Source organism: Apteryx rowi, unplaced genomic scaffold, assembly GCF_003343035.1.
Source record: "Apteryx rowi isolate R43461 unplaced genomic scaffold, aptRow1 scaffold_378, whole genome shotgun sequence".
In the NCBI taxonomy this organism is placed as follows: Eukaryota; Metazoa; Chordata; class Aves; order Apterygiformes; family Apterygidae; genus Apteryx; species Apteryx rowi.
Window position 1 is genome coordinate 238618 of NW_020450285.1, and position 12200 is coordinate 250817.

Consider the following 12200-nt stretch of genomic DNA (forward strand, 5'->3'; position numbering starts at 1 on the left):
GGACCTCTGCAAATCATCTAGTCTAACCCCCCTGCTCAAGTAGTCTATATCTATATCTATCCATCTATCTATCCATATAAATATTTTATCACCCAAACACAGCTTCAAGTAAGGAGTAGTTAATGAAGTGTGGGTTATGATGATCAAAATCTCTTTTTTGTTTTGTCCTTTGSCAATTAATAACCTTTCAGTCATATGATCTAATAATGGTAAAAAAGCAGGAGAGGATTTACCAGTTCTCTGTCTAATACTAACTGACCATATGAACTTGTATTTTCAATTTGKTGGGGTGTATGGCTCACTTTAGGAGCCAGAGGCATGCCTTTTTGAAAGCAGTGACTGAGAAAAGTACTTGGTAGTAAAAGCAATAAGCAACTGAACCTGCAATCACAAAGCAACATTTTGGCTAACGCAGCAAAGTCTGTCGTGAGATATTTGAACATGAGAACATTGGCTTGAAGTTAGAGATGTGGTATTACTGTGCTATCTGTAGCACTGGCTTCCRTTACTGGAAAATAGCAATAAATTCTTGTGTTTGCAAGCTACAACAGATGCTGGAAAATGAAGAGTTCAGAGAAGATCTGCAAGAATAATTCAAAGCCTAAGAAARTACAATATATTTATCTAATTTGCAAGAAGGGTAAGAAACTGTTTAGTCATGCTATCTGTAAGATATTCGTCTTGTCCAGTTCTAGATATCTGCAGCATAACCTTCTACATCTGAGCTAATTATCTAAACTTCCGTGAAAGTCAGTGAATAGAAAAATCACTTCTGCTGTGCTGTTCATCTCAACTTGGAATAAATGCTAAAATATGTCATACGATCTTTGTAAAGCTGTTTGTTACTTTTGATTGACTATAAAGCAAGTCTAGAGAAGTAAGTCAGATGCAAATGTTGACATTGCAGGTGTCCAAGGTGACCAAGGTGAGATGAGTCCTACTCTTTGTGAACACTCAGGGGAAGTAGCTGCTTGATGGCAAAGTGCTGTTAGTCTACCAGACAAAAGCATAACAAGATGCAAAAAACCTATTGATGCTCCCAAATGTAAAATTGAAATGTAGAATTATTTCTCTTGTGTTAGCTCAGCAAGTCCTTTTCTTCCTTCTTTTCTTTTCCAGAATGATTACAAGAAATTGTCTATGCAATGCAAGGATTTTGTAGTTGGACTCCTTGATTTGTGCAGAAATACAGAAGAAGTGGAAGCAATTTTGAATGGTGACGTCGAGATGAACCATAGTAATGGAGAGTGTGGCCGCCCCAGCCTTAGCCGCTTAAAACTTGCCATTAAGTATGAAGTAAAAAAAGTAAGCCAATCTGTTGATCAGACAGAAATGTAAGGTAGTGAAGGTGTTGTTATACTGTACTATTATTAAATATTTATGTTACAGTAGCCCCTGCCACTGAATGAACATTTCGGCCCTTCTGCAAAGGGTGCTTTTCAAACAAAAGAGTTCTTGCCCCAGATAACTTGCAATATAAACAGGAAGCAGACATGCAGGGTGGATACTGCACGCAGTGAGTATGAAAACTCTGGCTCTGAGAAAATGCATAGTTAGATGCATAATTTGCAGATATTTACTTGTTTGTGGCTTTAAACTACTTTTAAAGAAGATGGAAGAAATTTGCACCACTTCTGAAGCCTGGAAAAGTACTGCATTCAGTAAGAAACAGAGGACAGCACAGCAGTCCTGTGCACTGTATGTGTACAAATACACATTTTTGTTACGCTGTTACAGCTTATTCAGAAAGTCCAGAAAACTTAGCTCACAGGAAACGTGCATTTCTCCGCAGAGATGATCAGCGTCACAGTCTACATGAGGTTCTTGCTTCTGAAGAGCAGTGGGCTCCAGGCAGCACTGAACACATGTCCCTTCTTTGGTTTACTTTACATTTCCATTGCCAGTTTAAGCCAGTGGTCYGTACCTGGAATGCACTCAGTGAATAGGATCCAGCTGAGTTAGGAGCTACACCAAGATCCTTGAATTGCCAGGAAAGTTTCTTTTGGTTAAGGGAGGTTGCGGAGCTGCAGGTGAAGCATATGTGAGCCAGAGAGAAATCATTTGTATGAAGAAGTGTGTAAAAATGAGAGAGAGGTGGATTCAGCAAAGGAACACGCTTTGAAAGGAGATTAGCCTAATGCAGAGCGGAGCTGTGTCCAGGCAAAGCAGCAAGACCTTTGGTAAAGCTTTCCTCCATAATGGAATGGATCAGATAAACGCTGTGGGGAAAACCAAACAAAGCAAAACAAAACAAAACAAAAAACAGCTCGTATTTAGCCAAAAAAGGAGAAGGGAATCGGAATTCTTAAATGAATATGCAGATCCAATTTGTCTGGGAAGAGTTACAGATTTTTTACCAGAACCCAGTTGTTCACCTCTCAGTGCGAAATTTTAAATATTTAGATGTAAGCAGTATTTATTGCATTCATGAGGGGAAGAAAAGAAGAAGAAAACCATTTTGTATCAGCGGCTGCAGCATTTGAACACAAACACTTGGAAAACTAAGTTTACAAGCTAAAGTTAGCTGAAACAACTTTCAAAGGAAAAATGTCACATTGACCTTGTCCTTAACAGTGTTTGAGTCTTAATGAATGTGAACTTTCTTTGAACACTTTCTCCTCCCTGTTCTATGAAAAGGACATTTCTTTCACCTTCAGCCAGTCATCTTTTAAACACAGAGAATTATGCTGGAAAAAATGACTGGATTCAATTAAATTTTTGTATGTATAAATACTCCAGGTTTAGGCTTAAAGTTTACTATGCAAAAGAATCCCGCTGTCTATTAATATCTGCCTTTGTAACATGCTTCTTATACTCTCCAGAGGTTATGACAAAAGAGAGGGTTATAGGCCAAACTTCTCAGTTTTGCAATGTTTGTCCATAATATTCCAGAACCACCGAGTAATAAATAGCCTTTAGCTGATTTCCTGCAGTAGTGACAGCTGTATTCTTATGTCGGCTGAAAACCTGGTATTTTCTACGTTAGCATGTGAAAACAAGGCAGATTCTTTCTTTCATAACTGAAGACTATCTGGCATCCTCTGCAGAGCAGAAAGACTTCAAATTTTAGAACATCTGAAATAGTAACATGAAAATTATAAATGTCAGAAGCCAGTGGAATTTGCCCAGAGTAAAGCTGATGGATAATTGCTCTTAGATGGAAATTGTTAGGTTGTGGTGGAACACTGTGTCAATAAAATCATRCTTTTTAACATTAAAGGATTTATTGCTGCTAATAGGAAAGTGCCTCCATCCTGGGAGACTGGTCTCATCAAAAAACTTTTCCCTRTACCCTTGTTGATGCTCTTTGGAATATTAGCTGAGCTGTTGTTACTCCCACATTCTTAATGCACTCCATATAGCTATTATTTTAATAAGTGGTGTTCAGACAATAATGTTCTTTTGTTGTGTTCCTTTTCTTTGTCATAGTTTGTAGCACATCCAAACTGCCAGCAACAACTTCTCTCAATCTGGTATGAGAATTTGTCAGGTTTACGGCAACAGACCATGGCAGTGAAGTTTCTAGTTGTTCTTGCTGTTGCTGTGGGACTGCCGTTCCTGTCAATGGCTTACTGGATTGCTCCTTGCAGTAAGGTCAGTCTGTATAATCTTGTAACGGCCTTCTAGTGACATCGACATCATCTCCATGTAGTTTCCTATCTCACAAAGACAAAGCATGGATATAAATTRCTGATGTTCTTCAGTAATACATGTTAATTTAATGCTGTATGATGATGGAGTGGCTGCAGAATTRCATGTTCTGGCAATTGTAATTAAAACAGGTAAATGTATTGTGTTAAATACAATGAATAGTAAGTGAAATTACTGTGATTAATCAAGAGTTGCCTTGTAGAAATGGTAATTTGGAAACAATGAGTTAAACTATTCTTCATTTTGTTATTGCATTAATAAGATATATATGTTAATTAAATCAAAAAGAAATAAATTAATATTTCCACTAGATCTGAAGGAAGAACATTACAAAAAGTAAATGTTCTCCCTGTAAGTAAGAAACTACCTTTCTAAGAATTCTTACAGTACTGTAATTAAATTCTGAAGCTGGGTGAATGTCTCTGGTTCCCCTTTTGTTGTGAATGCTCTGACTGCCTGAAAAGTAATAACAGAAAGATAGCTGGTCCTGATCCTGACAAATGCTGAAGATCCTCATATCCCATTGACTCAGAGCTAGACTAAGTTCAAGCTATGCGTTGATTCTAATTAGCTCAAAGGCAGGTTAGAAACTTCCATGTGATAAAGCTGACCCTATCTTTATGTTTGGTGATTAAAATAAATAGATACAAGTTGCTGAAACATGAATGCCAGAAATTAAAATAATCGTCATCAGTTTCCCAGAAGTCATGCATTTACCAGGAAGAACTGTGTTGTTTTGGAGTCACTGGAGTGATGAGGAGTTAAATGTAACTTAATATTAGATGCTCTGGAATTTAGCAAGCTCTACCCTCTGCAGCCACGCTGTATCTTATTTTCTCTGAAGTCTATTTCCAAAACTTCAGTAGAAGAAAGCTGTTGAGTTCTCTAAAGACTGCAGAATAATCGCTCACATTGTTTTTTTCCCACAAATACAATGTATGCAGTTCCTTCCAGCCATGCGTAAGTGAATGTCTGATCGCATCTCTCTCAGCTATGACTTGCTGGGTTGTCAATACAGTGCTAAGGTGCATTATATTCCGTGAGGTTTTCGGAGCAGCCACCCAGCCTTGCCTGCAGCCATTTATAACGTGCTGGTGCTTGAATTTGGATCCTACCRCTGTGTCTCCATTTGGAGGCAGTGGACTATGGAGTGCCCTTCCGCTGAGGATGGGGTAAAATCTCTGACCCCACAGAACATTGTATTGAATTTCAATTTTACTTGGTCACTGTCCGTTTTAAGTGGACACTGATGAAAGTTTTGCCTGGAGAGTATATCAGAGGTAAAAAAAAAAAAAGGGATGTTATAAAGATGCTTTAAAGATGCTATACTGGTCCATGTGTTAAGCAGGTGGAAGAGTCCTATGTACGTATACAGAGTGCAGGGGAAGAGGRAGGTCAAAAGAGAGACCTGAGGTCTTTGTGTTTCTTTTTACTGTTCTGTGAGAGGAGAAAGAGGGCTTAGGGTTGGGGGCTTTGGGGTCATGTTTTTCTTTTTTTTTCAGTCTGGACAATAAAAATCAGTTAAATCATTTTTGCTTTTCTATAGTGTGACGAGGGTATTTATGGATACTTTTGTCTAAAAACAGGCCTTCAGAATCACGGTACTTTAGGTACTGGTTTTCAAACACGGCAGTGAATTGTTTATTTGTCATTGTTCTTTTTCAATGATTTATTAGATCTTAAAGTCATTTAAAGAGATCTTACTTTCTGGAAAAACTGTCAAGGTTCGGTGGACAACATCCTTTAAGGTGTCACATCATCTGTTACTTTCTAATCATCTTTTCCTGTGCTCTATATGTTGAGTGTTTTTTGTTTCATTATATTCTGCAAATGTAAAAACTAATTACCTTTTTCACCAGTCACAATTTGTTATCTCATGCTTCACTCAAAAATCTGTTTCTTTTGTTTTTTGAAGACAAAAACATTCACTGTTTGATCAGGATGGATCTAATATGACTTGGAAAATTAAAGAAGCCATGACTCCATGGCTCCACTACAGAACACTTTCTGTATCAACACAGTCCAACCAATGTATGAATTAGTGGAATTTTATTAATTCTTTCTAACTCTTACTGAGGTAAAGTGCCCTTTCTTTTTCCAACTTTGGCACTAAAGGCCACAGTGGGGGAGGAGAGAGAAAATAGTCACAGTATTAATGGTGAAAATAACAGTGGAATTATTCTGATGTGTTTCTTTAAATTCTCATGCTATGGCTCTGCGAAAGGCAAACAAGGAGCAGCCTTATTGTCCTCACAAGAACACTTACAGCAGCTCAGTCATTTACCTGCTTTGCTAAACAGTTTCCTGTTTAGGAAGCAGTTAGTTAATGTGAGCCTGGACCACAGCTGCTGAATGGAGAGTTTCACATCATGAAGAAATTTGGTAGCATTCTGTGGACAGAATCCAGYCGATTTGGCAGGAGGTCGCTAGTGTCGGATGCTGGGAGGACCAAAGGCTGCCCCTGCTTTGACTTTCGGCCAGCGTTCCGCTTGGAGGCACTCCAAAGTATTGTCAACTCTTTGCTCTTTTTTTCTAGAAAATAATTCAGTGTGACTACAAACAAAATTAACCCCAAACTTTTAGAATATTGTTTTGCTACATGGCATTTTGAAAGAGTAAAACTGATCTTCTGTTATCTCCAAGAATCTTCAATACCTTTGACAGAGCCGTTTAGCTATAATTAATAATAGAATGGAGATTTTTTAACTTTCTGAACTTATAAGTAATTCAGTCAGCCCATGGCCAAGACAAGGAATCCGAATTTGAAATTCAGTCTTTTTTCCCTGTTCCCAACTGCGTGGGGTTGGGATTCCTAAAGAAATAATTTGGTCAGTCCCTCCCTGCTTCCAGGAACAGTGTTCTCAGGGTYTGCGCTGTGGCAGAGGAAATAAGATTGACCATGATGTCCAAAATATGAGGATCTGAGGATTGTTCCTCCTTGAAAAGTATATACATTAACCCATTTTGTTACTAGGCYTTTTTTTCCTTCTTGACAGACATGCCACCTAGAGTCGTATTTTATCTGTTTTATATCAATACCATTCTCCATAATTTTATAATTCTGAATGTTTCTGCAAAGTCACATGAAGGGGGAATAATGTGAATCACTGATTCCAGTCCCCTTCAATTTCGGGTGATCCTGTAATAGACTAATAAAAAGGATTCACAGAATAACTACTCTATGTCTTGTCCTTCCCAACAACACAAGCTATAAAACAGTCTCCAAGACTCTATAACAAACTAAAGCACAAAAGATCAGAAATCATGAAAAAAAAAAAGCAACTTATGTTGCAGAAAGAGATCGAGGACATTCAGAACTTCATGTCCTTGGTCTCTSTAGCGGGAGGGAATTTATTATGTCAAAGTGTGCACTGAGAGCATGTTAAAGAGGGACTCTAGCTTACAGAAAACTCTCAGCATCTTGCAAGATTGTGCCTTGTCTTTACATTTTCCTCTTTCTTTCCCTGATTGATATTTTCTGACCTTTATCTTTTCCATAAAGAGATTCAAAATTACAAAACTGCCCTTTCAAGATTTTCTTGGGTCATTTTTCTATATCAGTGTCATCATAACTTCCAGCATCTGTGTAATCAGTTCAACTGTAATCAGTCCTGTTTCCAGGAAGTCTTTTTCATATATAGTAAGGACTTTGCTGTCTCTTTTGAGATGTGGGGGGATAGGAGTTCAGTCTTATAGATTTAATATTTTTGATAAGTGATATATTAACATTACTTCCTTCAATATTTTTTCTTCTTTTCTGGCTGTGTCTCTTTCTGGCATCTATCTTCTAACCCATCTTCGTTTGTGAACACAAGCATAATGCATTTAAAAGGACACTGTCAAGGTACTTCATCATTTTCCAACTCTGCTTTATTTTCTGTTGTTTATGACTACCCCTTGCTAGCTTGAAATAAAATCTCCTGTGACAAACACGTGTTCTCCTGTAGTTCACACAAAGCAATTAGTTGTTGAAGATCATCTCATGAGGCTGARGGAATTCTTTACTACAAAATAAAACATTCATTTTATTAAATGGAGGAAATATCATGGATGGCATGGATTTGCAAAATAATACGTAAAAGAGTAGGGAGCTCAAATTTTGGGCCTGCTTACCTTGACAGTGTTCCTTTAGTAGTATCTTATTTTTATATTTGTCTAGGTTTTTTAGTGTTATCCATGTTTGAGACTTTACTACTGCATCCTCTGCTGCATCCTCTTCCTTGTTTTTGTAAAAGCTGGATGTAAAGTCAGCAGAATTCTGACTTTGATATTGAAACAAGTGTAGCAAAAACACTTAGAGCAATAAATTATCTTTCTGCCTTCCCCTCCCTTTTCCAATGAACACAAATTGTTTTCTGTTTTATGGGGGATCCCTGACACTCGCTTTGAATTCTTCACATGGCATTTTTGTCACATACAGATATTGTCTTCATCGAAAATAACACAGGAACATTTTTCTGCAGCTGCCAACTAAATGTATTAGCTAAGACTTTTACTATAAATATAGGCATTCTCAAAACATCCCCTGTAGTAAATAATGTCTAAAAGTTCAGCCTTGTGTGAGTTTACATGGAACTTTGGGGGGGTTTAAGTGTCACGCTACCCCATTGTGAAATTCTGCTTAGTCACCACAAGGCTGAGGACGTTTCCACTGAAAGAGTCGGGAGGGAATGCAAGATACTGCAGAGCTATAAACAAAACCTTTTGAGGCCTACTGACATTTTTTTAAAATGAGGATAGATTGGAAAAACTGCACAAAAACACACTAAACAGCTGTATATCATGTTGGTCAGGAGACAGAATACTTCAGTTATAATTTACTCCCGCTGGTAATTTAATGTTTTTAATAAGCGTCAAAATCCCATTTTCTTTCCTGCCTCCTAAAGGTTGCTAGCCTGTAAATTAAAACAATTTTAACAATAAAAATAAATATTTCTCTTCATTATCTAAAATAAAGTTGTGCCAAAAGAATTATAGAATTATCTGAAAACACTGAGTTAAAAAAAAATGTATATGGTGAAATCAAGTAACAAAATTATCCCTCTGAAATTAGCATATTTCTTTTAAAGGCAACTGTCAGCATGGCGTCATACTGCACGTATGTCTTCTAAATACATATTTCTCTGTGTTACTGTTCTTTTTATACATGGGTATTCTGGAAGAGGGTGATACAATTCTTTGTTTTTTATAACCTGTGTTGCAGCTGGGGAGGATCATGCGTGGACCATTTATGAAGTTTGTAGCCCATGCAGCCTCTTTCACCATTTTTCTTGGTCTGCTTGTCATGAATGCAGCTGACAGATTTGATGGCACTAAACTCCGACCCAATGAAACAACAGGCAATGTAAAACAGCTGTTTAGAATGAAAACGTCCTGTTTCTCATGGATGGAGATGCTCATTATTTCTTGGGTAATAGGTAAAGATTATTTTTCACTTAAATCTGTCTTGCCATGTGAAGCTGGACTCCTATTTAATCCATTGCAATGTTATGTGYAAAAACTGCGACAAAGGCAGTTTATTCAAGTGGCTGCACTCCCACATGGCCTCGTGTTTCTTCCTGGGTGTCAGTAGGCCTTCAGTGTGCCTAGTTAATAAGAAATATTCAGGTCAAGGACATAGGTGAAATGCACAACAGCTAAGTATGAATGAATACAGTTTTATGAATATAAAAGAAAAATGTCTACAATTTCTTCGTTGGCTTGATTCTGGCTGAGTGTCTGTTCCCAAGGGGAAAGATTTCCACATTGTGGGCCAAGTTTTTTTGTGTCCAGTTGTCCCTTTCTGCCAAGGTTCTCTTGTTTTGCAAATATTCCCTCAGAGTTAATAGAATACAGGTGAATGCATTTTTATTTGAYAAAAGAGAAGCAGAATCTAGATCCTTGAGTATTCAGTGGTGGATTTTTCTCTCCCAAAGTAGGCACGAAATGAATACTGTGAAAAGTATTGAGTTGACCTGTTCAATTTGCTGATGCATTACTGTTCAGTGTGAGTAAGAACCTGAGCACAGATCCTCAAAAGTATTTTAGCTACCTCATTGCTATTTACAGGTCTAATTCCATTTATTCCAGTAGGGTTTAGGCACCTAAATATTTTGAGGACGTGGGTTTTGGTTAAGTCAGTAATATGGGAGAGTTAAAAACAAGCTAAGTAAAATCTGTTTCCATTCAAGAATTTATGCATATAAAACCTTTTGATTTATGAACTTTCCACAATTGAAATTGGAGCCATCTGTACGGAAACTGATTTGTATGGCTTTAAAAGACATTGACAGGCTTTATTTTATCACTTGGCTGAATATAAATGAATATGGTCATGTGTTATGGGAATAATATAGTACTTAGATTTCCAAGTATTCTATAAGTATCAATGATTTTATCTGTTAATAAGGGAGTAAATAATGATCTTTCAACCTGAGAACTTTTAGTTTGCTGATTTAATCTATATTTATTTATTTCAATGATGTCATGCATAAGCAGGTAGAGATTTTTGAAAAAGTGACTCAGTGCATACAAATGTAGCACTACATTTTAATTGCTGTAGTTAATGTTATAATTGGCCTTACCAGAAAAATGACTAAAAGGGCCTCCAGACAATGTCATTAAGTACTGTAAAAAAATGGTGACATTATTCCAATTTAGGTTTTTAATTAACTCTCTTTAGAATCCTAGGAATTCAGTTCATGATTAAGAAAATTTTATATTCAAAAGGAAAATGATTTGCCTAGTAGAAAGGATACAATAAATAGATATTGTATTCCTATATTTGATTATTAATGCAAGAGAGGTAGGAATCAAACAAATACAACTTTTGCCTTACTGAAGAAGCAATGGGTCTGATTCTTACTTACATGCTTGTTTGTCACATATACTTGCAATTTCAGTAAGACAGACTATACCCAGGRTATGCTGCCAATGAGGAAATGTTCGTTCTGTTTTTTGTTCTGCCACTGTTATATGACCATGCCACAGCATTTCTGCTCTTTCAGTCTCTTTCCATGTCTGTAATGGATGGGGAATACTGACTTCCCATTCTTCTCTTTGAGTTATACAGGCAAAAGCACTATGAAAGTTTGTTATTATTACTCACATGAGAAAGAAGTACTGGCATGTATATGAATTTGCTGGTCCAAGGATTTTAATGTGCATTCGAACTCCCACTGACCAAAGTGGTTTTGAGTTTGACTGCAACCAAGGGCATATCCTATACATAATAAAATATCAAATAAAATGAATGCAAAGCTAAAACGAACACAGTTTTCTCTGTTCTGTCTTACACAGGCATGATATGGTCTGAATGTAAAGAAATTTGGTCGCAAGGTCCAAAGGAATACCTTTTTGAGTTATGGAATATGCTTGATTTTGGTATGTTAGCAATTTTTGCAGCATCATTCATAGCAAGGTTTATGGCGTTTTGGCATGCATCCAGAGCCCAGAACTTCGTTGATGCAAATATGAAAGATCTGACAAGTCCCACACTGGAGCCCAACATAAAATACTACACTTTGGGTAAGTTGATTGCACATGGTTAAAATTTACTTCTTGGACCAAGAAGAATTGATTTTCTGTTAATAAGTCTCCAACACTGTGGTTCCATAATGTGCTGCTTAAGAAGTTCCCACCCCTGTTTCTCTCTCTCATCGCTGTTATATGATCACTCTTCCCTTTGCTATGCTCATGCATCTCTCTTGGGGGGCTATTCTAGAAACCAAAGCACTGAAATGATCTAGGTTAAAATAACCCCATCCTTACCCCACACCCTTTTTTAAGGTCTTTTTAATCCAGGTCATTTCATTGATTCAGCCACAAACCTGTCCTGCAAACATTTGTGTTGGCAGAGCTGAGATCGTGTTGTACTGTAATGCAGAGACAGACCTRAGCAATGAGACATAGGAACTTCGTAAACTGTCCTTGCCAACAGAACCAATGTATCTTTTAACTACAGCCTAATTCTTTACTTAGACACTCCATTATACTATTTTAATATTTCTGAAAACTATTCTCTTTGCCAGGAGGAGATAAAAATGTTAATAAACTTGCTCGGCATATAGGAGAAATGAGTAGAAGCTATAAAACCCAAATTAGAAAAGGTTGAGCTCTGTTTATATGTGCTCACACAGACACATTTCTCTTCCAATAGTTTTCTCTAGATATTGCATTACATTAATTTATACCAATACCTCAAATACTATTTCTGGTAGTATTCATTATCCAGACTGTAGAAAAAGCAGAGCAATTAATAAATATTCCAAACTCATTAAATTGCAATTTTCTAAATTTTGCTTTCTAATTTAGAATTTCAGATAGAAAGTTATAAAGCATCTAGTTAAATATTAGTTCAGTTTTAAATAATACCCTCTTGAAAAGCTTGCAAACAGGGATTGCTGTTTATKTTCACAGTTTCTGGACATGACAAGCACTAGTCTTTTATCTCATTTATGCAACACAATATTTTATCACCTAGCAAGGCAGTTTCTGTTGACATTAGTCGTGAGTAGTGGCTCTGTTTTGCAGTTAAGCAGAGCTGAACCTCTTATTTAGTGTGTGCATAT

The 12200-nt window shown here is 36.9% G+C and overlaps 1 protein-coding gene across 2 annotated transcripts in view; it reads left to right on the plus strand.

Annotated features, from left to right (window-relative positions):
* The window catches only part of TRPC6 (transient receptor potential cation channel subfamily C member 6), a 102291-nt gene that overhangs the window by 70532 nt on the left and 19559 nt on the right, over positions 1-12200 (plus strand). Inside the window, exons 3-6 of one of the 2 annotated variants that reach the window (XM_026073786.1) lie at positions 1120-1305; positions 3430-3594; positions 8855-9068; positions 10930-11157. In XM_026073786.1, coding sequence (XP_025929571.1) covers positions 1120-1305; positions 3430-3594; positions 8855-9068; positions 10930-11157 — 793 coding nt within the window. Of the gene's footprint in view, positions 1-1119; positions 1306-3429; positions 3595-8854; positions 9069-10905; positions 11158-12200 lie in introns of both variants that reach the window. The other variant, XM_026073784.1, reaches the window with a different exon arrangement.